Consider the following 22,621-nt stretch of genomic DNA (forward strand, 5'->3'; position numbering starts at 1 on the left):
AAAGAGCTTACATCCACTGTGTCTCTTGTTCCTCTCTGTGTTGGGTTGCTGGGAAGGGAGCGGGCTTCTACAACTTCTCACGTCCCTATTGCTGTTGGGAGGGTTCGGAGTCCGGATCGGGGATCTGCGACAACTATGTTGTTTAACAATAGTATCCCATTTTTGTTCAAATGGGACGTGGTTTCCAAAATCGGGGGATGAATTGGACTAGTCAAAAGTCCGGTTGTGTAGTGCGCAGCAATTGCTGGTTTTTTTATTCCTTAGTGGGTGTTTGGTTTTAGAGACTAATTTTTAGTCCCTCCAATTTATTCCACTTTAGTCACTAAATTGTCAAATATGGAAACTAAAATAGAGTTATAGTTTCCATATTTTGCAATTTATATACTAAAGTGGAATAAAATGGAGGGACTAAAAATTAGTCCCTAGTAACCAAACACTACCTTAGCTGCAATGTAGTCTACAGGAAAGATCTAAGAAAATACACTGACGAACGTACATACTCATGTCTTCACTAATGTATCAAATGCAACAGAAGCAAAAGAAAAATAAAAGTACACACCTCTTCGAGAGGGAGGGAGAGAGCAGTAGGACTGTAGGCAGGAGTACACTCTGGAGTAGAACTCTACTAGCTCCAGCTTTAATAGCCCAGGTCACCCTTCATCTGGGCCTGAAATTCGTTACGGCCCAGTGTTTTAGAGGAGTGGCGCACCCGGCCCAGCTGACGACGCCTTGGGCCGCGAGCCTAGTGCGCGGCGTAGGTCTCCAACGACGAGTAGTGGCGGAAGACGTTGCGCGCGGAGGCGGCCGAGAGGACGGCGGTGCCGACGGCGGCCAGCATCCCGAGCACGAGGCTGCCGGCGACCTGCTCGCAGAAGCGCGTGTAGATGTTGCAGAGCTTGGTCCACTGCACCGCGTGCGCGCCGTCCAGCGCGACCACGCACGCCTGCGCCGCCGCCACCGTCGTCGCGAACGTCGTGTACGCGCACGCCTGCGGCCACAGAGTTAACTTGCGTGTACAAGAGGCCACCGTGCTCGCGGTCGCGGCACAGCGGAAACATATATGAGTAGAGTACGGAGGACGGCGCTATTTATGGTGAGTTGTTGTTTTTTTTTGTTGTTGACTTGCTGTAGCTGTGTGTCCTTGTGGTTTAGTAGCCGTGCGTGCTGTTTGAGTGCTGATTTTTCGCCGGTTCATGACGGGTCCTTCTCCAGCGACCGTGTGTAAACTCGAGGTGTTTCTGTTTCCTATGGCTTCATTCCTATTGCCTTGAGCAGTCAGTGCGCTGTGTCTTAAACAAACGGGTAATTCGCTGGAGCATCGGAGCCACTGAACTAGCTGGTATGGACCTCGAGTTTTATTCTATTTTATTTTTCATATGTTAATTCGTAGTAGTAGTGGTAGTTGAAACGGATGCTGAAGAGGTTGCATTATAGACAACCACATACAGCAAGCAAAGCCGCTTCTTATTAATGGGCGCGCGGATGGCCAATCTTGGTGTGCTTAATGAGACCACAGTGATGCAGATGAGAGGTGCAGCAAACGCTCTCTTAAATTTCAATCATGTATGGCGAACAACCCATTTCTGTAGGGATGAACACCTTTGTTTATTTTATTTTATTTTATTTTTTAAAAAATCATTGTACGTAGAAGGAGGACTGATGAGCGCTTTGTATATACAATTATACAAATAACATTTCAATGCAGCTGCATGTATGGGGGCCTGACAAGTGTACGTTGGAGCAGAGTACAGTGTAGTGTCATGCATGCTGCCGTGTGCTATAGGTAACACAGCTGTCGGATGAAAGGTGCTAGTCACTAATTCCAAAATGAACCAGTCCTTCCTCGCAAGGATAAATTAACTTTCAATCTTATCTCAGGTTAAATCATTTTAGGCTCCACCAAATCTATAAAAAACAGTAAGATTCATGGCACTTAATTAATATACACAGTCCACAGATACATCGTAGACTATATTTTCATGATATGATGCTCATTTAGTGTATTTATATTTTTTCTAGGAATTTAATCATTTAAAAAAATAAAAACAAGTGATTTAAGGTAGCTCAAGGAATTTAATTGTTTAGAAACAGTGTGAATGTTATATAACTACGGGATGTTCTTTTCAGAGCATATTCAAGTAACTGACTAAAAGCAGAACAGTACTCTGATGCTACTATGTGTCTAACGAGAGACGACATCGACACAACAACGTACGAATGAATGCCCAGGCTTGTGAAGCAAAGGGTTGGCTACTCGACTGTAGCCTAGTGCTGGATATCGAGTCAGCCAGACTCAGCTCGTTAAGGTAACAAGAGCTAGCTTGGTTTGACTCGTTAGTGAACCGAGTGAAAGAAGGCACAACTCGTTAAGGTAACGAGAGCTGATTTGGTTTGGCTCGTTAGGAAAACGAGTGAAAGAACAAGCTCCAATCGACATATTTATAAGCTCGAGCTGACTCATTTAGCTTGCGATCCAAAAAACAATATATATATATATATATAACAATATAATTAATTAATAGTTAATTCTAGACCAAGTTGACACTAAAAAAGTAATAATATTTACAATTTCATATAGCACATCAATATAACACCGATTTAACAAAGTTCAATCACTTATTAGTTCATCTAATATAAATACGGACTTTGTTTTTTAATAAATAATTGCTCGTTAGAGCTAACGAGCTGACTCATTGATAAACCGAGCTAATATGCTAGCTCAACCTGATAAAATTGAAATGAACCGAGTTAGTTAAGTCGAGTTAAGCTAGCCATGAACCGAGTAAGTTAACAAGCCACAAGTATTTTGTACTCTAAAGTTTGCACAGATTGAGCAGTTTCGTCTGATTTACTATGGGTGTGTGTTTCATTCCATTTGATTGGTTTACGTCGTCATTTAATCGTGAGAGTGGCCAAAAGGGGACATCCGAAGATTCTTGCAAGGAAAGGCGGAACCAAAGAAAAACTTCCTTTGATCGGAAGGAGATGGCGCAAGAAGCGCGGATGGAGCTGTTGGCCCTTTACTTACCTTGTCGAGCAGGAGGCATGTCCAGGCCAGAGCCCTGCTGCTCCGGCGGCAGGGGCGCGCGCCGCCGACGCGGCCGAGGTAGAGGCACTTGAGCAGCTGCAGCAGGTGGTAGCCCGCCGCTGCCGCGGCCGCCATGGCCAGCACCCTGCGGCAGGGCAGAGAGGTTAGAATCCATGCGATGCGCACGGACACAGCAGCAGCGCCGGTGATCCGGAAAGCTGTTAGTACTAGTTACCAGAGGGCCTGGACGTCCTTGACGGTGGCCTTCTTCCTGACGAGCAGCACCGTCTCCGTCTGCGTGCTGAGCCCCACCAGCAGCGCGGCCGCCGCGGCCAGCGCCGCGCACGCGCCCCGCAGGAGGCCCTCGGCCTTCACCTCCGACACCCTCGCCGCGGCCGCCATCGCTCTGCTACCAGTAGCTGCGACTGCAAGCCCTTGCCACGATCGATTCCCCTGCGGCTGCAGGCAGGCGCGAGGCGCGTGAAGAACGCTGGCTAGCGCTTGTGACCAGTCGTGGGCGTGGGCGTGGGCGTGGGCGCGCGCGGGACGTGCCGAGCGAGAGCGGGCACCCAGTGGTTTTCGGCGGCGTTTCCCCCACGCGACGCGACCCCTGCAGGCGAGTCCGGATCCACCTCCGGTCTTATAGCCAGGCAAACCTGGGCACGGTCGGCGTCGCACGGTTGATGGGATCCAAAAGGACATGCGGCGAGCTGGCGGCAGTTAAATGGGATGGGATTATGGGAATATGGGATCCCAGAAGGACACGGCTAGTACAGTAGTAGTAGGAGTGCCGTTTTTACGGCAGGGGACAGACTAGCCGTGTCGTGTGACTGTAAGTAAACATGGGGCCTATTGCTGCCATATGGCATCCAGCAGGCACTCGAACCCACCGCACGTACCGGTACAGAGTTCACGTGCATCAGTGTACTAGGAAACGTGCGGAGCCATCAATCGTCGTCTTCAGTTGCAACGGTGGAGCGGAGGCAGGCAGCTAGAGCGGATCGGAATCTCGGAGGCTAGTATAGCAAATGCAGGCTGCTCCAACGCAACGCAGTGCAACTGCCCGGAGCACGACGTTTTGCTGTAGGATAGCGCACTGTGCAAGTCCGCCTCGATCCCGTGCTGCGTTCCGTCGCCTTCGCCTTTGCCATTGGCACAGGACGTTTCCTTCTCCGACAGCTCGCCGGAAAGGTCTAATCCGCCGGACGCAGCCGTCCGCAGAGCACCATAACCTGTCTGTCACTTCACCCGAATCATATAATCTTGGCCTACGCCACGCCAGCCGAGTTCTTGGGCTTTTGAGGTCTAGTCTGATAGTCTCCACTCTCTAGGACAAGGGCGGTAAGGTTTCCTGGTTTCCTGCGCGAATCAGACGAGGCTCGTGGTGGTGCCAGAATCGTTTCGTGCAACATCTCAATTCTCAAGCGACGCCTTACCATTAACAACCACAATGCAGGCTCAATTTATTTTGAGCGGCCTGGTTAAGAGTCGTTGCAGATAGTTTTTTCTCTAAGGACTAGTTTGGTGGACCGATCTATTTAATAGTGTTGTGGCTCAAGCTGACACTATTCAAAACGGGCTCGTACCGGTCTGACACGAGAGCCGTGTCGTGTCTAGGCTGTCACCTTGGCCCGTAGTACTGATCTAATCCGACACTATTATATTTTTGTTTTTGTATTAACAACATTTATATATTTACATTACCTATTCGACTTACAATATAATTGAATTCCAGTTCGATTGGTTAGTAGAGTGCGACATCCTCCATTACGAAATTTGTGGCTTTAGCTTCTAATTGTATTTCTGCGTAGACTACATTTGGTACAAAAGTTAAGACTTTACAATGGTTACAATGCGTCGTGGCCTGGCCCGTGGTCGCACGACCGTATGAGTTCGGCGGCCTTGGAGTATTGGATTTGCGCCTCATGGGCTTGGCTCTTCAGGTTCGATGGCTTTGGCTTCAACGCAATCCCGCGGACGATGGCCGGGCCTGGACGGAGCTACCTCTGAAGGTCGCCCCAGAAGTCCGGTGCCTGTTCCATGCGTCTGCGAACTTTGAGGTCGGCAACGGGCAGCGGACGTTGTTCTGGAAGGACAGGTGGGTCGCCGGTTCGTCGGTCGAAGACATCACTCCTGCGCTGATTGGCCTCGTGGCCAAACAGACAAGATCGTCACAGTCCGTAGTCGTGGCCTTGCAAGGGAATCAATGGATCAGAGAACTGAGGGGAGGATTTTCGGTTCAGGCGATCTCTCAATACCTGAAGCTGTGGGACGCTGTGCGAGAGATCAACCTTTCTCCTTCGACCCCGGACAGGTTGTTGTGGCGTTGGTCGTCTGACGGCCATTTCAGTGTGCGATCGGCGTACCAGCTGCTCCATGAAGGCTCTCTCCACCTACCCGAGATCGCGATCGTGTGGAAGACGTGGGCGCCGTTGAGGGTCAAAATCTTCTTGTGGCTTGCCTGGCGGAGGCGGCTCTGGACCGCAGACAGGCGACGGCGTCACGGACTCGATGCGAGAACCACTTGCTACCTCTGCAATACAGCGGAAGAAACTTGCGACCATCTACTGGCCACTTGCAGCTTCTCCCTTCGAGTTTGGGATGGCATTTTGTCGCAATTGGGGCTTCACAGACCGTCGCTAACGGACTACAGTTCAGTCCTTGGTTGGTGGCAAAGAGTGCGGGAGCTGTGGCCACCGGGCGCCAGGAAGGGCGGTGATTCTCTCTTTGCGTTGGTGACTTGGGAAGTTTGGAAAGAGAGAAATGCAAGGTGCTTCCGGAGTGAGGCATCCTCAGTTGACGCCGTAGTTTCTTCCGCTCTTGGTGTTGCTAGCGAGTGGGTGAGAGCGGGCGCGAAAGCCCTTGGTTGTATTCTGAGCGAGTAGTCGACTCTGTGTTGAGCTGGTTGGCCAGCTCTTGTTTTTGTATTTGTGTTCGCACTCTTCTTCTATTAACAAAGATGCGCAGCTCTCCTGCGTATTCGACAAAAAAACAATCTCTCGTATTCACATGTTTTGTGTCACGCTATAATCTCTGATAAAATTGATCAAATACAAGTTTAATTTAGTTGTCTTTGGCATGATGAGTGATTGTTGTATAGATGTCACATTAGATTAGATGGGATCTAGATTAGACTGGATATGACTAAGTCTCACTAGATTAGATTACAAATTATGGTTATCCATCTAGGCTAGGATAAGTAGATTCATTAGGATAAGATGGAATCTATTAAATTTAAGATATAATCTTTTAAGATAAATGGACCTTACCAAACGAATCTGTTTTTTATGGAGGGGGTAACCTATCTTTCTAATTGTATTTTTATGTATGTATATATTTAGATGCAATCATGGATATTACTCAATAGCCCATCATACTCAATCAAAGAACCAAATTAAATATGTATCATAAGAACGAGCATTCAACTGCAGAAATACCTATATATAAAAAATAGTTTTTTTTCTAAGGTTAGGTGTCATATTCCTAAGAGTCACTTTACATACAGGATTTCAAGGTGTAAAATTATGTTTGTCATTAGAAGAGGAAAGATAAGAATGATCAGAGTAAAACAACAATAGATGAGGAAAGATTAAGGAATGTTTAGAAAGAATCAGAGTAGCAAAAGTAAATAGCTAAGGTTTGTCTAGGACTATCTAGGTTACGTCCTACAGTCAACAATTGCTCTGATACCACTTCTGTCACACCCCGGATTTAAGGGCAAACCTGGATGCGCCTCAAATGTGTGTTAGGATCAAGTCTCACACATATGATGACTCATAGTACAAAAATCAATGTCATATCTTTATTATATAACAGGGGTTCTATATAAAAATAGTTGAATAGATTATATCACATGATGACAATGATCCTCCTCAACCAAAGTTGACAAGGAGCAATGACCTAGACCTCTCTGAACTCATGTTTATCATGATCCTCCTCTGGATGCACCGACTCTTAACTTGTGTTGGGAGTTTAGCAAAGGAGAGCTCTCATACGGTCATCGCTTAACAAGTTGTGGAGAATAATATGCATGATCTCACTTACGATGGGGGCTCATGTGCAGTGTAAGGGTTACCAAGAAAAATGGTTAAGATTGAGCATTGCTTTTAGAGATGTTGGCCAAAATTTTATTAGCAACTACTAAGTATAAGTGTATACCAACCTGTTGGGGACTTGTTCTCAAATGCTAAGAATTAAGAACAAGGCAACATAAAAAGTGTTAAGTGTTAAAGTCCTTCGTCCTTCGAAGCATTATGTCCCTTCGGGAAATAATGAGTTTCGGACGAAGGTCATAAGAGACATACCTTCGTAAACATAACAAGTAATGACGAAGGATTCATATAAAGCATGAAATATAATATAAGCATCATCATAGAATCATTTCTATTTTATTAACATGGAAAAATAGAAATGATTTCAAATTACAAATGTACCTTCGGTCCTGAGAGAAGATAAAAAGTACAAGCGTGACGCAAAAGCAAATGCCAAGTCAGCGTGAACAGTACGGGAGTACTGTTCATCTATTTATAGACGCGGGACGCAGCCCACGTAAAATTACATCCATGTCCATTACATTTGTTAACGGCTTATGGAAATCTGTCGAGGCCCCCGAAGTCTTTTCATCTTTAAGTCGGTTCCCCCTTCTGCCATCGCGCCGAAGCTTCCCTGCGCACAGCTTCGGCTGCACTCGACCTTCGTCTGGTTCAGGCTTCGTCCTGGCCGTGCTCCATATTCATAATTCTGGATTCGAAAATACCTGTTCACATAATCCACTCGGAAAACATTGTCAAATCATGTTTTTGAGGACCTTCGGAGGACGAAGGCCCCCAACAGTAGCCCCTCGCAATATTAATTTGTAAATAATAAATTCAGATTGCGATATGGACGAAGGCCTTGAGCCGAAGGTCCGAAAAAACACCTTCCCTTTGCTAGAATAGCAACATCCACTGACAAGCGGGGCCTTTCAATTTTCACCGCCCTAGACGTATAAATAAGATCACATCGCGAACTCATTTGGTACGCACACTAGCCTTCTGCTTCGACCCACTTAAAATTTTTAGCTCTTGCACTAAGATTTGTTGGTCTTTTTGATTTTGAAGCTTCGGCCTCGGGAACAATTTTTTAGCGTTTCCGAAGATGTCTGAAGGCAAGAAGATCCCTGCTGAGACGAAGCTGAGTCTTGAGGAGGAGAAGAATCTGGGGTTCATTATGGCGATGGCGGAGACCAATACAGAGAAAATCACCAAGGAAATTCTTGAAGGTCTGTCCGAAGACACTGATGACAGCGACCGTTTTGATGTAGAAAGTAGCGGGGAAGAGGCCGAAGATCGACCGTGGCGACCAAGTCACGCGGTTTTCGGAAAAACGACCATCAAGCAGAGTCACATTGATAATATGAGGGGGCGATATTTCCGAGACATATCTATTGTGAGAGCTGATGCTGGGGAAAAAACTTCTCCCACCCCCGAAGAAGATGAAGTTGTAATCTTCCGAAGCTTCCTCAAGGCTGGGCTTCGTTTCCCCTTGAGCGACTTTGTTATTGAGGTACTGAAAACATTTCAAATCTTCCTGCATCAAATTACTCCCGAAGCCATCATAAGAATGGGAGTGTTTGTCTGGGCTGCAAGAAGCCAAGGTTTGGAACCAGACGCTAAAAGCTTCTGCAATATTCATGAGTTATTATACGAGACGAAGCCCTGGGGAAAAGAGCAATTCCACAACAACTTTGGGTGCTACAGCTTCGGCGCCCGCTCTGGGTCAAGCTGCCCTGTGCCAACCTTTCGGAAGAGGTGGCCCGGAGCTTGGATGACTGAATGGTTTTATGTAAAGAATGACCTAACGACTCAAGAGAATGTGAAGAGTATCATTATGCGACCAATCTGGCAACGCTTCGGTCTTCGAAGGCCGAAGGTCGAAATGGACGAAGCTGCCGAAGAATGCCAAAGGGCCTTCGGAGTAGTCTGCTCGTTTATTGGGACAAGGGACTTGGTCCAAGAACACATTGCCTTCAGGGTATGGCCACTTGCAGAAAAGTGGGAAATGCCGAAGGAAACCATCAAAGAATCCGACGAAGGCGGACTAGTCAGATTAAAATACACATTCAAATATGGGGACAAATTTGTCGAACCTGACGACGACTGGTTAAGAAGCATTGAAACATTAAGTGATGATCTACTTGGGGCATATTCGAAGGCTGAAAATACTGCACTATCAGCAGCCTTCGGAGGCCGAAAAAAGAAGAGACTCAACCGGGTGTTTGATGCAGTCGGGTTCTTCTACCCTGATTATCGTTATCCCATCCGAGGGCAAAAAAGGAAAAACACAACCTCTGAAAAAGAAGAAGCTGCAACTGCTCCTAGCGAGCCAGAACTGAAAGGAAAAAGGTTAAAGGTCCTCACACACCGGCCACGCCATATTGATCCAGCTTCGGTGCCTGAGTTTACCGAAGAAGCATCTTCGGCCGCTGAAGCTGAACAGCCAACCTTGCTGCCAGAAATTGCAGTGATGGCCGAAGCACCATCCACAGAAAAAATGGAAGAAGTGAAAAAACCGACTAAGGAAAAAGCATCAGAAGTTTTGAGTCCTGCAGCAAATGCCGAAACAGCAAAAAGCCAAAAGGGTCCAACAGTGACCCCAAAAAGGAAAAGAATGGTAAACGTACTAGATGTCTTGGAGACAATTAAGTCTTCAAGCACAACTCCAAAAAAGAGTGTTGAAGTTGCTGAAGCTTCTACTGAAGCTTCGACGCAACAGGCTGAAGCTGAAGCTGGGCCTTCAGAGCCCTTCAAGGAGCAAACTTTGGAAGCCGAAGCTATAAAAATATCAGAACCAACTTTAGTTGAAGAAACTGATACTGCCATCCCCGAAGCGCCTGCCAGCATGTGTGATTACATCATTCGACATGCTTCGGGGAAAAAACTATCTGAAGAAGAAACTCATGAAGCTAACCATTATGCGAAGGAGCTAAAATATCCGAAGGGGGCAGTAATATTCAATGGGACGAATGAAGATGACTTCTTATACTGCCTGCCTGACAACAAAGAGCTATCTGTCTGCCGAGAAATGGCCAGAAGTATTGGTTTCCCGAAGCTTGAATCTGGATTAAGCGCCATGACGAAAGAAGATCTCGCAGACAGTCTTGCGTACAACAGCCTGAAGGTATGGGAATTAAACGCTTGAAAAACCCCCTTATTTTTTACGCAACTCATTCCTTTTTTCTTATATGAATTCTTTTTCGTATAGGGCCTGATCCTAAGCAACGCACTAAGAGCCCAAAAGAGCGCCGAAGATGAAAGCTATGAAATTGCGTTTAATAATTTACGCTCCGAAGTTATCAAACTGAGAAACGAAGCTTTGGAAAAAGATAAAATTCTGCTTACACTGGTAGATAAAGTGAAAAAAGACGAAGCTGCTTCAAAAGCCCAGGCCGAAGCTCAAAAATGCGAGATTAAAGATCTTCAGAAACAGCTGGCTAGAGCTAAAGAGGAGCGCACGCTTGAGGAAACGAAACGAGAACTTAGTGATTTTATGGTCAGCAAATTGGAATCAAGAGTTAAGGAGCTTCGCACATCTCAGGGGAAATGCTATATCAAATCTGTAGAATGTGTGAATAAAATTAAATCCAGCTTCGCCAACGTAGGCGCCTTTTCCAGCGAAGAGAATTTCTCTCGAGGCAATCCCGAAGGTCCGCTGGAATGGATTAGCCACGAAGCAGAGGCCTTCGAAGAGATTCTGAACAGTCGTGGCGACATATGCGCTTTTTCGGGCGCCAGAGGAATTGCTTCTGTCTTAGAGAAGAAAGGTTGCGGGCATGTAAAATTTTTAGCTCAATCCGAAGCTACCTTATCTTCCGAAGACATCAAGGACCCCTCGGCCGAAGCAAGCGTGGTTGGTGGCAAATTTTTTACTGATATCTGGAACGACGGCGGTCGAGAAATGGCGCAAGAGATCATCCAAAGTAGCGAAAAAGGCATTCATGACGCCAGAAAAGTAGCAGAAGCTGCCGAAAGGAGTACAGAACCCGAAAGGCAATTAGGTACCAATTAGTCGCTCTTATTGTGTTGTAATTTTTATTCCAATCTTTGCTCAAGGTTTGTAAAAGTAATGAAGAAATGTTCTCTTCCCTCAGAAACTGCTGGATCAAATGTCGACGAAGAAATTAAACAAATGGCCGAAACTATCTTGGACAAGGTTGTTGACCAACTTGTAAATGAGGCCGCCGAAGCAGTATTGAGAGAAGATTAGATGCTATTTGGAAAAATCATTTAAAGTGTAATCTATGTAACACTTTTGTACATTTGAATGTAATATACAAGTCTCCTTTCATTATTGAATTCTTTACGATGCATGAAACATTAAGTACATACCATTTTTGAGCCTTCGGCGAAAAAACACCTTCCCTTCTTTTCATGCTTCGTGAAGAAGAATTTATCATTTATCACGACAATATCCATAGTGTTCTGATAAGAAATATCCAAGCTTCGTAAAAATAATCTCCGAAGCCATACCTCGAAAATCAATATTGTTTCTCCCTGTAACTTGGCATGATTTACCCCTTTTCAAAGCATTTTCCGAAGATCGATAACATGCCCCTTTCTCGTGCCACATGCAGCATGATGTATGATGATTATGCTATGCAAAATGATGTGATGATGTTATGTTATGCAAAATGATATTTTGTGCCGAAGATACACACATTCCTGCAATGGGGCACAATCTTTTGTATCAATACTGACTTTTTCATTATAAGCCTCCCTTAGGAGCTTCTTCGCCTTTTACTTCAGCGGAATCAGCGTTTATTTTTCGCTGTAAGTTCTGCATCCCCTTAGGAACGTCTTTGGAACTTCTTCGCCTTTTACTTAGGCGGTATAAGCTCTGCATTCCCTTAGGAACGTCTTTGGAGCTTCTTCGCCTTTTACTTAGGCGGTATAAGCTCTGCATTCCCTTAGGAACGTCTTTGGAGCTTCTTCGCCTTTTACTTAGGCGGTATCAGCGTTGACTTTTCGCTGTATGCTCTGCATTCCTTTTGGAACGACTTTGGAGCAGAAAACTTACACTGCGCTCCCTTCGGAACGACTTTTTGTGACTTCGTCAGACTTACTCTGCGTTCCTTAGAACGACTTTTTGTTGCTTCGAAGGATTTTCGATAGTCCGAAGGTCCTTTTTATTATCACAAACCTGTGAAGAAAACATATTTTTCTTGTAGGAATCAACGAAACTAATTACATGAAACCTAAACAATGTCCTTTATTAGAAAAAATAAATCTGAATGAAAAAGATTGCTATTAAGGTAGGATATTTGTCAATAGATGTGTTTTGACTCTGGCACGGTGCTGTTGACCGTGCGAGCTTCGGACTGTTCTCTGAAGTCCCTTTGATGTGGAGCATATTGGCTCCCTTCTGGCTGCTGGCCTTGTTGCAACGGGGGTGGAGGCGGGGGCTGTTGCCAGGAAGCTGAAGGCTGACTTGCCGAAGCAGCAGAGACTACAGGATGGTTGCCCACATATTCTGGGATGTAGGGCGAATGATACGAAGCAGTGTGCATGACCTGCTTCGGCTGAGCCTGTTGCGCGGCAGCTTCGGCTATCTCTTTTTGCTTCTGAATGGTAACATGACACATCCTGGTAGTATGACCTTTGTTTTCACCACAGAATAAGCAAAATATTCTTCTGGGTTGATCCCCGAATCTTCCACCGAAGCCCCTGGCGCCTCTGCCTCTTGGAGCTGGTGGTCGAAAGAGCTTTGCTGTTGCCCCGAAGTCTGTGAGGAGTACTGTGGCCTTTGCTGCTGGCTCCCCTTATCATCATTTTGATTGGAATTATGAATTGATCTGACATGCTTCGGATAGAATCTTCCTCCGAAGCCCCTGGTCATCTCAGAAAATCTGAAGGCCTCCTCCCTTCTTTGGCGAAAATCATTGTCAGCTCGAATATATTCATCCATCTTCTGGAGCAGCTTCTCCAGCGTTTGTGGTGGCTTCCTGGCAAAATACTGCGCTGATGGCCCTGGCCGAAGCCCCTTGATCATGGCCTCAATGACAATCTCATTGGGCACTGTCGGCGCCTGTGCCCTTAGACGCAGAAACCTTCGGACATATGCCTGAAGGTATTCTTCGTGGTCCTGAGTGCACTGGAACAGAGCCTGAGCAGTGACCGGCTTCGTCTGAAATCCTTGAAAACTGGTTAACAACAAATCCTTCAGCTTCTGCCATGAAGTGATCGTTCCTGGTCGAAGGGAGGAATACCAGGTTTGAGCAACACTTCTGACAGCCATAACGAAAGATTTGGCCATGACTGAAGCATTGCCACCGTACGAAGACACTGTTGCTTCGTAGCTCATCAAGAACTGCTTCGGGTCTGAATGGCCATCAAATACGGGGAGCTGAGGCGGCTTGTAGGACGGAGGCCAAGGTGTAGCCTGTAACTCAGCGGACAGGGGAGAAGTATCATCAAAAACAAAATTCCCACGATGGAAATTGTCATACCAGTCGTCTTCGTTGTGAAAGCCCTCCTGATGAAGGTCTTGATGCTGAGGCCTTCGGTGTTGCTCATCCTGAGCAAGATGACGAACTTCTTCAGAGGCTTCATCTATCTGCCTCTGCAGTTCAGCTAGCCTGGCCATCTTCTCCTTCCTGCGTTGAACCTGCTGCTGAAGGATTTCCAGATTCTGAATCTCCTGATCTAGATCATCCTCCGGATGTGTTGGACTGGTAGCCTTCCTCTTCTGGCTTCGTGCCTCTCTGAGAGAAAGGACGTCTTGATTGGGGTCCAGCGGCTGCAGCGTGCCAGCCCCTGGTGCTGAAGCCTTCTTCGGCGGCATGACGAAGCTGATGCTTGCCGAAGGTGTCGAAAAGCTCAGGAGATGGAAGTGAGTTCACCGGAGGTGGGCGCCAATGTTGGGGACTTGTTCTCAAATGCTAAGAATTAAGAACAAGGCAACATAAAAAGTGTTAAGTGTTAAAGTCCTTCGTCCTTCGAAGCATTATGTCCCTTCGGGAAATAATGAGTTTCGGACGAAGGTCATAAGAGACATACCTTCGTAAACATAACAAGTAATGACGAAGGATTCATATAAAGCATGAAATATAATATAAGCATCATCATAGAATCATTTCTATTTTATTAACATGGAAAAATAGAAATGATTTCAAATTACAAATGTACCTTCGGTCCTGAGAGAAGATAAAAAGTACAAGCGTGACGCAAAAGCAAATGCCAAGTCAGCGTGAACAGTACGGGAGTACTGTTCATCTATTTATAGACGCGGGACGCAGCCCACGTAAAATTACATCCATGTCCATTACATTTGTTAACGGCTTATGGAAATCTGTCGAGGCCCCCGAAGTCTTTTCATCTTTAAGTCGGTTCCCCCTTCTGCCATCGCGCCGAAGCTTCCCTGCGCACAGCTTCGGCTGCACTCGACCTTCGTCTGGTTCAGGCTTCGTCCTGGCCGTGCTCCATATTCATAATTCTGGATTCGAAAATACCTGTTCACATAATCCACTCGGAAAACATTGTCAAATCATGTTTTTGAGGACCTTCGGAGGACGAAGGCCCCCAACACAACCCAATTAAATAATTGATCATAATTAATAATAAATCTCACAATGCAATGATTGACATGTTAAGTTTAATTCCATAAATTACTCATGTGAGGGTTCGAGCCGCTCATGACCGTAAGCACAGCTGATATACCAGTTTTACACTCTGCAGAGGTTGCACATCTTTACTCATAAGTTGCGTAAAAGTTTAGAGAACTTTGTACCCAACCACACATATGCCGACCAAGCACAATACCACACTACCGAGGTGTGGTGGCATAGGGACGCTACGAGAGCTTTACAAAGTTTCACTAGCATGAGAGAACACGCTACAGATACAAGCAGAGGGGGCATAGGCCTTGTTCTATGGTCTGTAACCCCACCACAGTAATTACAGCCAGCACTACGCTTGCGCAACTCCTTCCCCGCTTTCTCCTTTCGGGTAAGGCCTCCCACACTAGCTTTTCTAATTAATTCACCAAGACTAGAGCCATATAGTCTTGTGGTAGCACTGTTGTCTCGGGTGGTCGCTCTATGTTTCAATTAAACAATATGATCTTATCATGCATAATAATAAAAGCCACCTAAATTCGACACGGCAAATTAAGAAATCGACAAATGGGTCGTGAGAAACCACTTAAACCCAATACGACAAAAAACCATACGTAGCGCGCAACGCTCTCACAAATAATACCATCCAGCTATTTAAAAGAGAACGAGCGATCGAATGATTTATAAATAAAGATTAGACTTTTTTTTAACTTATATCTTTTTGAATTTTTTAGATAAGATAAATTGTAAAATTTGTTTTTATGTGCCGTCGTAGGTCATTGAACGGTGGATGCAGGATGCTTGAGTTGATAGAACCGAACGGAACTAACGGGGGAGTAGAACGAAGCACGGCATGACTGACTTAGGGAAGGGAAGCCGTATTTCCTACTCTAATTGAGAGCTAAAGCTATAAATAGGTAGTCTTAAGTTATCTCAAAACTTTAATGCACTTTATAATAAAGGTATATAACTTAAAAAAATTATAATAACTTAAGGGCTTATTTGGGAGCAAAATAATTAGAGTAAATTGAGAGGTTAGAATCCTTTACTATTCAATTTTAATTTTTAAAAAATAGCAAGAGATTCTTGCCCACTTAATCCTCTTCAATATGCTTACTCCCAAACAAACCTTAAAACTTTAAAAAATCTACATTTAAAAAAAATAGAATCTAAACATATGCGCTAGCTAATCGAACATGCCAGTGCTACTGCCTACAATTGGATACGTGTATCCAGCCAGCTACTGCTCCCAGTCCCAGAGTCCCAGGGCAAGGGCTCAAAATTGGGCCCTCAAATAGCCTTTGAATATAAGGTGGTGAGGATCTAAAACGCCGGCGCACACGCCGACACGCGACAACAAATTCGTCGTCATACAAGTTGTCTGACATCTTCTTCATGACGACTTCGCCTCTAAGGCCGGTCCAATGACGCGCGACAGCAAATCTGAAGCGCATGTGGTCAGGCAGCACTGATTGCTTCTCCAACCAAGGCATTGCGGCCGGCAACACCTCGATCGTCATCCGTGTGTCCGCCGGTGTCCAGTTCCGGGCTTCTGCCGTCTCCGCGACTCCAGCACTTAAGGTCGTTGCGGCGGCGATGGGCGATGCATATGGCACATGCGGGCATGCTCTCACGGTGCGGCGAACCACGACAAGCTCCAGCGGCGGCGCGGGCAGCTAGGCTCACCAACGACGTGAGCGGCCGCGAAATACGATGGCTTATATTAGTATTTTGCACGGGGCCTGCATATTTTGCATTTTTTGCCGGACGAGCCTGACTCGTGCGCTGATTGCATGTTTGCAGTAGCTCGATCAGGCTTTCAGGATCGGCGAATCCGTTTGATGATACCTAGCTACGCTATCAGAATGGTTGACTGTGCTGGGTGGCTAATTATTACTACTACTTCAACCCATAACACTATCAATTTCCATTGAAACGTACAGTACCCACTAGGAATTAAAGGGTCATAATAGTCAGATATAGAGCATGTTTGTTTGAGATTATAGGCTGCCTAGATTATATAATCCCACTTATTTTAAATGAACACTTGGTTCAAAAAAGGATCTCTTTGGTTTCTTTAGTTCAGGAAATAAAATTTAGTCACTACTATATTTGGTTGTATGGACTAAAAATATTAAGAGCACATTAAATAAATCATAAGAAGATCAAAATAGCTCTTAGCATTCTCCCACAATTAGTGTAAATGAAATAAATGATAGCCAAAAAGTGAAATTAATATAGTTTAGTTTATTTTAGTCACTCCGGGACTAAAGACAAATAATTTAGTCTCTATTTTAGTCCCACCGTTTTACAATTTAGAAACTAAATGAGACGTAAAATAAAGGCACTAATCTTTATTCTTTCAAATCAAACGGAAGTGAAATTATATAATCTCGCAGATTATAATCTCAAATGAAGACTCTCATAGTGCAGTCGCTGTAGGGTATTTAAGCTCGACTGGGCATTGCCGCAACCTTGCCGCCGCGCGCTGCCGTAAACACTAGGCCGAGAAGGTGTGTGTCCGTGGCTCCGCCGCGCGTGCATGTGCATCGAGGTATATTAATCACGGTCAGCGGTTGAGTTGGCCGGGGCACGTCAGCAGATGGCAACGGAGAAAATAAGCGAACGATGGCTTAGTTGTGACCATGATTCCATGAAAGGGATAATACACATACACATATGCCACTCTCGTCGACTATGAAAGAGCAAAAATGCACGATAGAGAAAAAAATGAGTGTACTAGTTTAGAAGAAGAACAGATCTAGCATGAGAGTTTTTATTTGGTAATCTAACTAATCTATACCACTATATAACAATCCACCGGTATAAACTTCGCAAAACCCAACCAACCAAATCACCCTCGCATCTATGACCTCTAATAAACGTACCAAACAAATTACACTCAGACTTAACACACCATCAAAACTAACAATTCAGATTGTTGGATAACCTACTCTCTTTTACTCATCCAACTTCAATAGATAATATTATTTGGATCATCCTTCATCTCCCCTTCCCCACGACCCCTCATCCTCCCCTAACTCACGTTGCCACCACCGTTGACCCCTCCCTCCTCAAAATCATAATGTTAGCACATCATATATGCTAGTGTTAGATAAAACATCATATCCTTCTACTTAACTCATCCTCCTCCCAAATCAATCTCGCCCCCTCCCTCTGTCGCTGCAAGTATCACCGAAACATGGTACAATAATACCATGTTGCATATCCTTGGAACATCGTTCCCGTTCTAAGAATGTGGGAACAAAAATCATGTCCTCGACTCCTCATAGTAGGAGAATGTCCATTAAAAAGCGTACTATGCTCCTTGATTGCCGCTCTCCATGACCCAATCATACCTAGACAATGGCGGACCTAGCATTTTTATATAGGGTATGCCGCAACAAATTTTTCGTATGCAGCAGTCAAAACCTCAACTTATAATAAAAAGGGATTAATGTTATATGAAGCATGAGCATCAGAAGAGACCCTTGCATATTTGCATCCACATATGAACGTGAAAGAATGATTTTGCAGCACTAGCTCTCCAATTCTCTCATTAAATTCTAACCACCAACTAAGCAATGTGTGCTACAGACTTGCACATAAATTTCAACTCTATCAAATACATTTTGATTCTCAATTTTTAGAATCTCACCACATTATCCAATAGTAATAAACTTCACCCCACTTCTGCTACAATTGTAGCACTGGTTGGCTCATCATGTATCTAACCACATAGAGACCACAACGACGAAGTAGCATAGGAGGCGTGAGTTGAGAAATGCTCACCTGGAAGGCCGGTGTCGTGGGCGACAGTAGCGGGCCACCGACCGTCGTGTAGACGAGGCCATAGGGAGGTGACCATAATGAATGCAGATGGGGAGCCGAGAATAGGGAGTGCAACGAGTCACAGCGTCATGGCGCCTGACGCATGGCACCAACCACGATTTGATGCCCGGCGACTGACTGGCTGTGATGAATGCTAGGACGACAGCGGCGACGCAAGCTCTGGTCAAGTGCGGGGCTGAAATAGGGGCAGATCTTGGTGGGCTGGGTGGTTGCCTTAGGGTGTGCCACGGCCCACCTAAAACCCCCTGTGAACAGGGTCCGTCCATGTCACCGTAAATTTGAACTTGAAGCATGCACATTATTTTAGGGATTAGAAAGAAAGATAGACTAGTCGTAGGACCCCATCTAGTTCATTTCAACGTGTCTTAGTTTATCTACTAAATTGCCCCGAAAAGAACATTAACTCCTATCAAGTTCATGGCGGGTCCTATCAGAATCTTATCAAGTTCAACTCTCGTCTAGTTTCTTCCACCATAGACACACTAATGTCCTAAGACTATTTTAGCAGATCCTCAGTCACATTCCTTATCTCATCCTCTATTTCAAACTTGTCTCTGCAAACAACGCCATCTACAGTTCCGCACCTCTATTTTACACACTTTACTTGAGACAGTCTAACATTCCTTCTCCAAACCGATACATGACCTAAATTGCACAACCACTAGTACAAACAAGCTCTATAGTGATGGTTGTTAACCTATTTTCACTGGCGTTTCTTAACCCGTCGGTGCTAAGTGACAGTAGAAATCATCATTTTTACAAGCGGGTAACTGAGGACCGCCAGTGAAAATCAATTTTCACTGGCGGTTGAGTTAGAAAACCGCCAGTGAAAATCAATTTCCACTGACGGTCGACGTAATAAAACTTTTAGTAAAAATTATTTTCAGAAACATTAAACGGGTTTTTAAAAAAACAAAAAAAATATTTAAGGGGATGTGAGTATTGCAAGTCATGACATTTTTTGCGCAAAATTTGCACGCTACGCGGCAGTTGTTAGGAATCAAACCACCAACCTCGCCCTGCACGTACTCTCCACTACCACTCCGCCTATGACATGCTTTATGGCTAATTTGTAGTATTTTTGTCCACATATTATAAACAACTGAGTGTAAATTGCTTGTTTAAGACCGTTACGAATTCAAATAAAAAGTTGTCAACTACAAAGTTCAATAACTTTTGAAGTTCTACAACTTTCATATTGTCGGCGTTTCGACCCCGAGGGGTCCCTGGACCGACGAGTAAATTTGTCGCTGCGTGCCCCTGCCCAGATGGGTTGGCGCGAGATGGAACACAAGGGGAAAGCGTGGCTCGTATTATCTCGCACCAGGGGGTGTGCTCGTAGTAGGGGTTACAAGCGTTCGCGAGAGAGAGAGTGAGCCTGTTCGTTAGATCGTTCCCCCGCGCGACCCTCTCGCATGAAGGCCCTGGACCTCCCTTTTATAGATGCAAGGAGAGGGTCCAGGTGTACAATGGGGGGTGTGGCTAGGCGCTAACGTGTCTGGCAGAGAGGTGCCTGAGCCCTGTGTACATGCCAACGTGGCTGTCGGAGAGGTGCTAGAGCCCTGTGTACGCGGTAACGTGGCTGTCGGAGAAGTGCTTGAGCCCTGTAGAAGCACAGCTGTCGGTGCTGCTGGGATCTTGCTGACGTCTCATTGCTTTCGTAGGGGGCTGAGAACCACCGTCGTCATGGACGCATGCGGGGAGCCATCATTACTTGTTACCGGGGCGAGCCAGATGGGACGCCGGTCTTGTTCCCCCGTAGCCTGAGCTAGCTAGGGGTAGGGTAATGATGTATCCCCCGTGACGCGGTCGGTCCGAGCCCAAGGTCGGGCGAGGCGGAGACTCCTCCTGAGGCCGAGGCCGGGGTCGGGCGAGGCGGAGACCACCTTCCGAGGCCGAGGTTGAGGCCGAGCCCTGGGGTCGGGCGAGGCGGAGACCACCTTCCGATGCCGAGGTTGAGGTCGAGCCCTGGGGTCGGGCGAGGCGGAGACCTCCTTCCGAGGCCGAGGCCTAAGGTCGGGCGAGGCGGAGTTTCCTGTTGCGCCCGAGGCTGAACTTGGCTGTTGTCAGCCTCACCCTGGTGGGTGGCACAACAGTCGGAGCGGGGCGAGCGGTGCTATTTTCCTGTCAGGTCGGTCAGTGAAAGGGCGAAGTGACTGCGGTCACTTCGACCTTGCCAACTGAGGCACGTGTGTCAGGATAAGGTGTCAGGCGATCCTCGCATTGAATGTGCCTGCGATACAGTCGGTTGGTGAGGCGATTTGGCCAAGGTTGCTTCACAACGAAGCCTGCCCGAGCTAGTCTTTGGGCGAGTCGAGGGTGCACCCGTTGCTTGAGGAGGCCCTCGGGCGAGGCGTGAATTCGTCCGGGACTACCGTTCCCGCCCGAGGCCGGGCTCGGGCGAGGCGAGATCGCGTCCCTTGGTAGACGAGGCCTTGACCTGAACCGCGCCCATCAGTCTTTGCGGTTTGTGCTGATGGTGGTTACCAGCCGTGTTTAGGAGTGTTGGGGGTACCCCTAATTACGGTACCCGACAGTAGCCCCCGAGCCTCAAAGGGAGTGTTGGTACTCGCTTGGAGGCTTTGCCGCACTTTTTTGCGAGGGGACCGGCCTTTCTCGGTTACACTTTGTTCCGGTGGGTGCGCGCGAGCGCACCCGCCGGGTGTAGCCCCCGAGGCCTCGGAGGAGTGGTTTGACTCCTCTGAGGTCTTAATGCCTTTCGTGACGCCTCGGCCGGCCTGGTTGTTCCCTCATGTGGCCTGGCCGTAGCCCAGGTGTGTGGGGGATAGATATCCCCCGGGTCCACTAAAAGAGTAAAAGACCTCACGAAAGGCCCAAGGGCCCAATAAATCGTAAGGTCATTCTTTCGTGGGCCTGGGGAGGGACGACCAGCAAAGTAGATCGGCATGGGGCCGGATTGGTGCAAACCCGGACGACCCACAACGTCGAGCGAGCGACCACAACAGAGATCCGACTTTCCCGCGCTGGAGCCCCCATGCAACGGAGCCATGCGAGGATAAGTCGGCAGAACTATAGGGAGATAAACTCAAACAGTTCACTATCTTTTAGTTACGCGTTGTTATCAAATCCACGTGTATTGCCCCACAGTCGAGTATATAAGGCCTAGGGGGCACCCCTTCAGAACGATCGACCCTATTACTGAGCCACCCACTCCAACTCTCCGCATTCAAAACTCAGAGAGCTCTCTTGTAACCTCATTCACCAAGCATACTCACCAGGACGTAGGGTGTTACGCATCTCTAAGCGGCCCGAACCTGTAAACCTTGTCCACTGTCCCTCGTGCGATTGGCACGAACCATTTTGCTACAGTCGTCGACACCGTCCTACTCCTAAAAACACCTTGAGGGGCAACCCCGGGTGTGCGGTCAGACCCAAAACACCGACAGCTGGCGCGCCAGGTAGGGGGTGTGTCGACGATCCAAGCTAGCTCAATGGCCGTCACCTTCTACAGCAAGATCACCCTTCGTCCCGGATCCGTATTCTGCTTCGGAACGATCTCATCCGTAGCAGATGAAAAGGGAACTCTACACCGTATTGCGGATCCGCCGGAAAAGAAGTCTCCTCCAACAAACTCCGAAAATGTCGGAGAAGCGCAACCCCGAGCTCTCCGGAAAAAGATCGTCTCCGGAAAGTCGGGAGCCGAGGGCCCGCTGACCCGGAGAACTCCACTGTCTACTTCCCCGACAAGAGAATGGACACAGATCGCGGGGAAGAAGGAAACCAAGGGGAAGCAAGTTGTTCTTTCCGTTCCTCCGCCCTCAAAGGAGAACGGAAAGAAGGTCGCCACGACAGCAGCACCATTCTATCCCGACGTCCTCTTCATCGGGAGAGCGGAGTCGCCCACAGTCTCCGACGACGAGCCGACCGCACCTGGAGAAGAACCGCCTCAACGAGAATCCCGCCGACGGAGGAACCGGCGCAGGAACGTTCGACGACATCACGCGGCCGGAGAACGGGATCCGGAGCAACCTGTCTCGCGAGACGAGGTCTCGGAGATAGGAGAAACTCCGGAGGAACGCGTCTTCAGAGAACGAAGGAACTCCCGACGATGTGATCGCCGCCGGGCTCAGGAACAAGCCGAGCAAGACACAAGGCAACGCCGGGAGAATCCATTCTTCGGGCGCAACCTG

General features: G+C 46.9%; 1 protein-coding gene across 2 annotated transcripts; it reads right to left on the minus strand.

Moving 5' to 3' along the window:
* Window positions 1-467: 467 nt before the first annotated feature.
* Window positions 468-3,652, minus strand: LOC100284498 (CASP-like protein 2C3). Of its 2 annotated transcripts, none has more exons than XM_035962281.1 (3): window positions 3,264-3,652; window positions 3,029-3,173; window positions 468-943 (listed from the first exon to the last, which is right to left on the minus strand). In XM_035962281.1, the coding sequence occupies exons 1-3, from the start codon at window positions 3,428-3,430 to the stop codon at window positions 743-745; spliced, it is 513 nt and encodes a 170-aa protein (XP_035818174.1). In that variant the 5' UTR covers window positions 3,431-3,652; the 3' UTR covers window positions 468-742. The 2 variants fall into 2 exon arrangements, with proteins under 2 accessions (XP_035818174.1, NP_001353629.1); NM_001366700.1 differs by having other exon boundaries at window positions 480-988; window positions 3,264-3,642.
* Window positions 3,653-22,621: the final 18,969 nt, after the last annotated feature.

This window comes from Zea mays, chromosome 9 (genome assembly GCF_902167145.1).
Source record: "Zea mays cultivar B73 chromosome 9, Zm-B73-REFERENCE-NAM-5.0, whole genome shotgun sequence".
Taxonomy (NCBI): Eukaryota; Viridiplantae; Streptophyta; class Magnoliopsida; order Poales; family Poaceae; genus Zea; species Zea mays.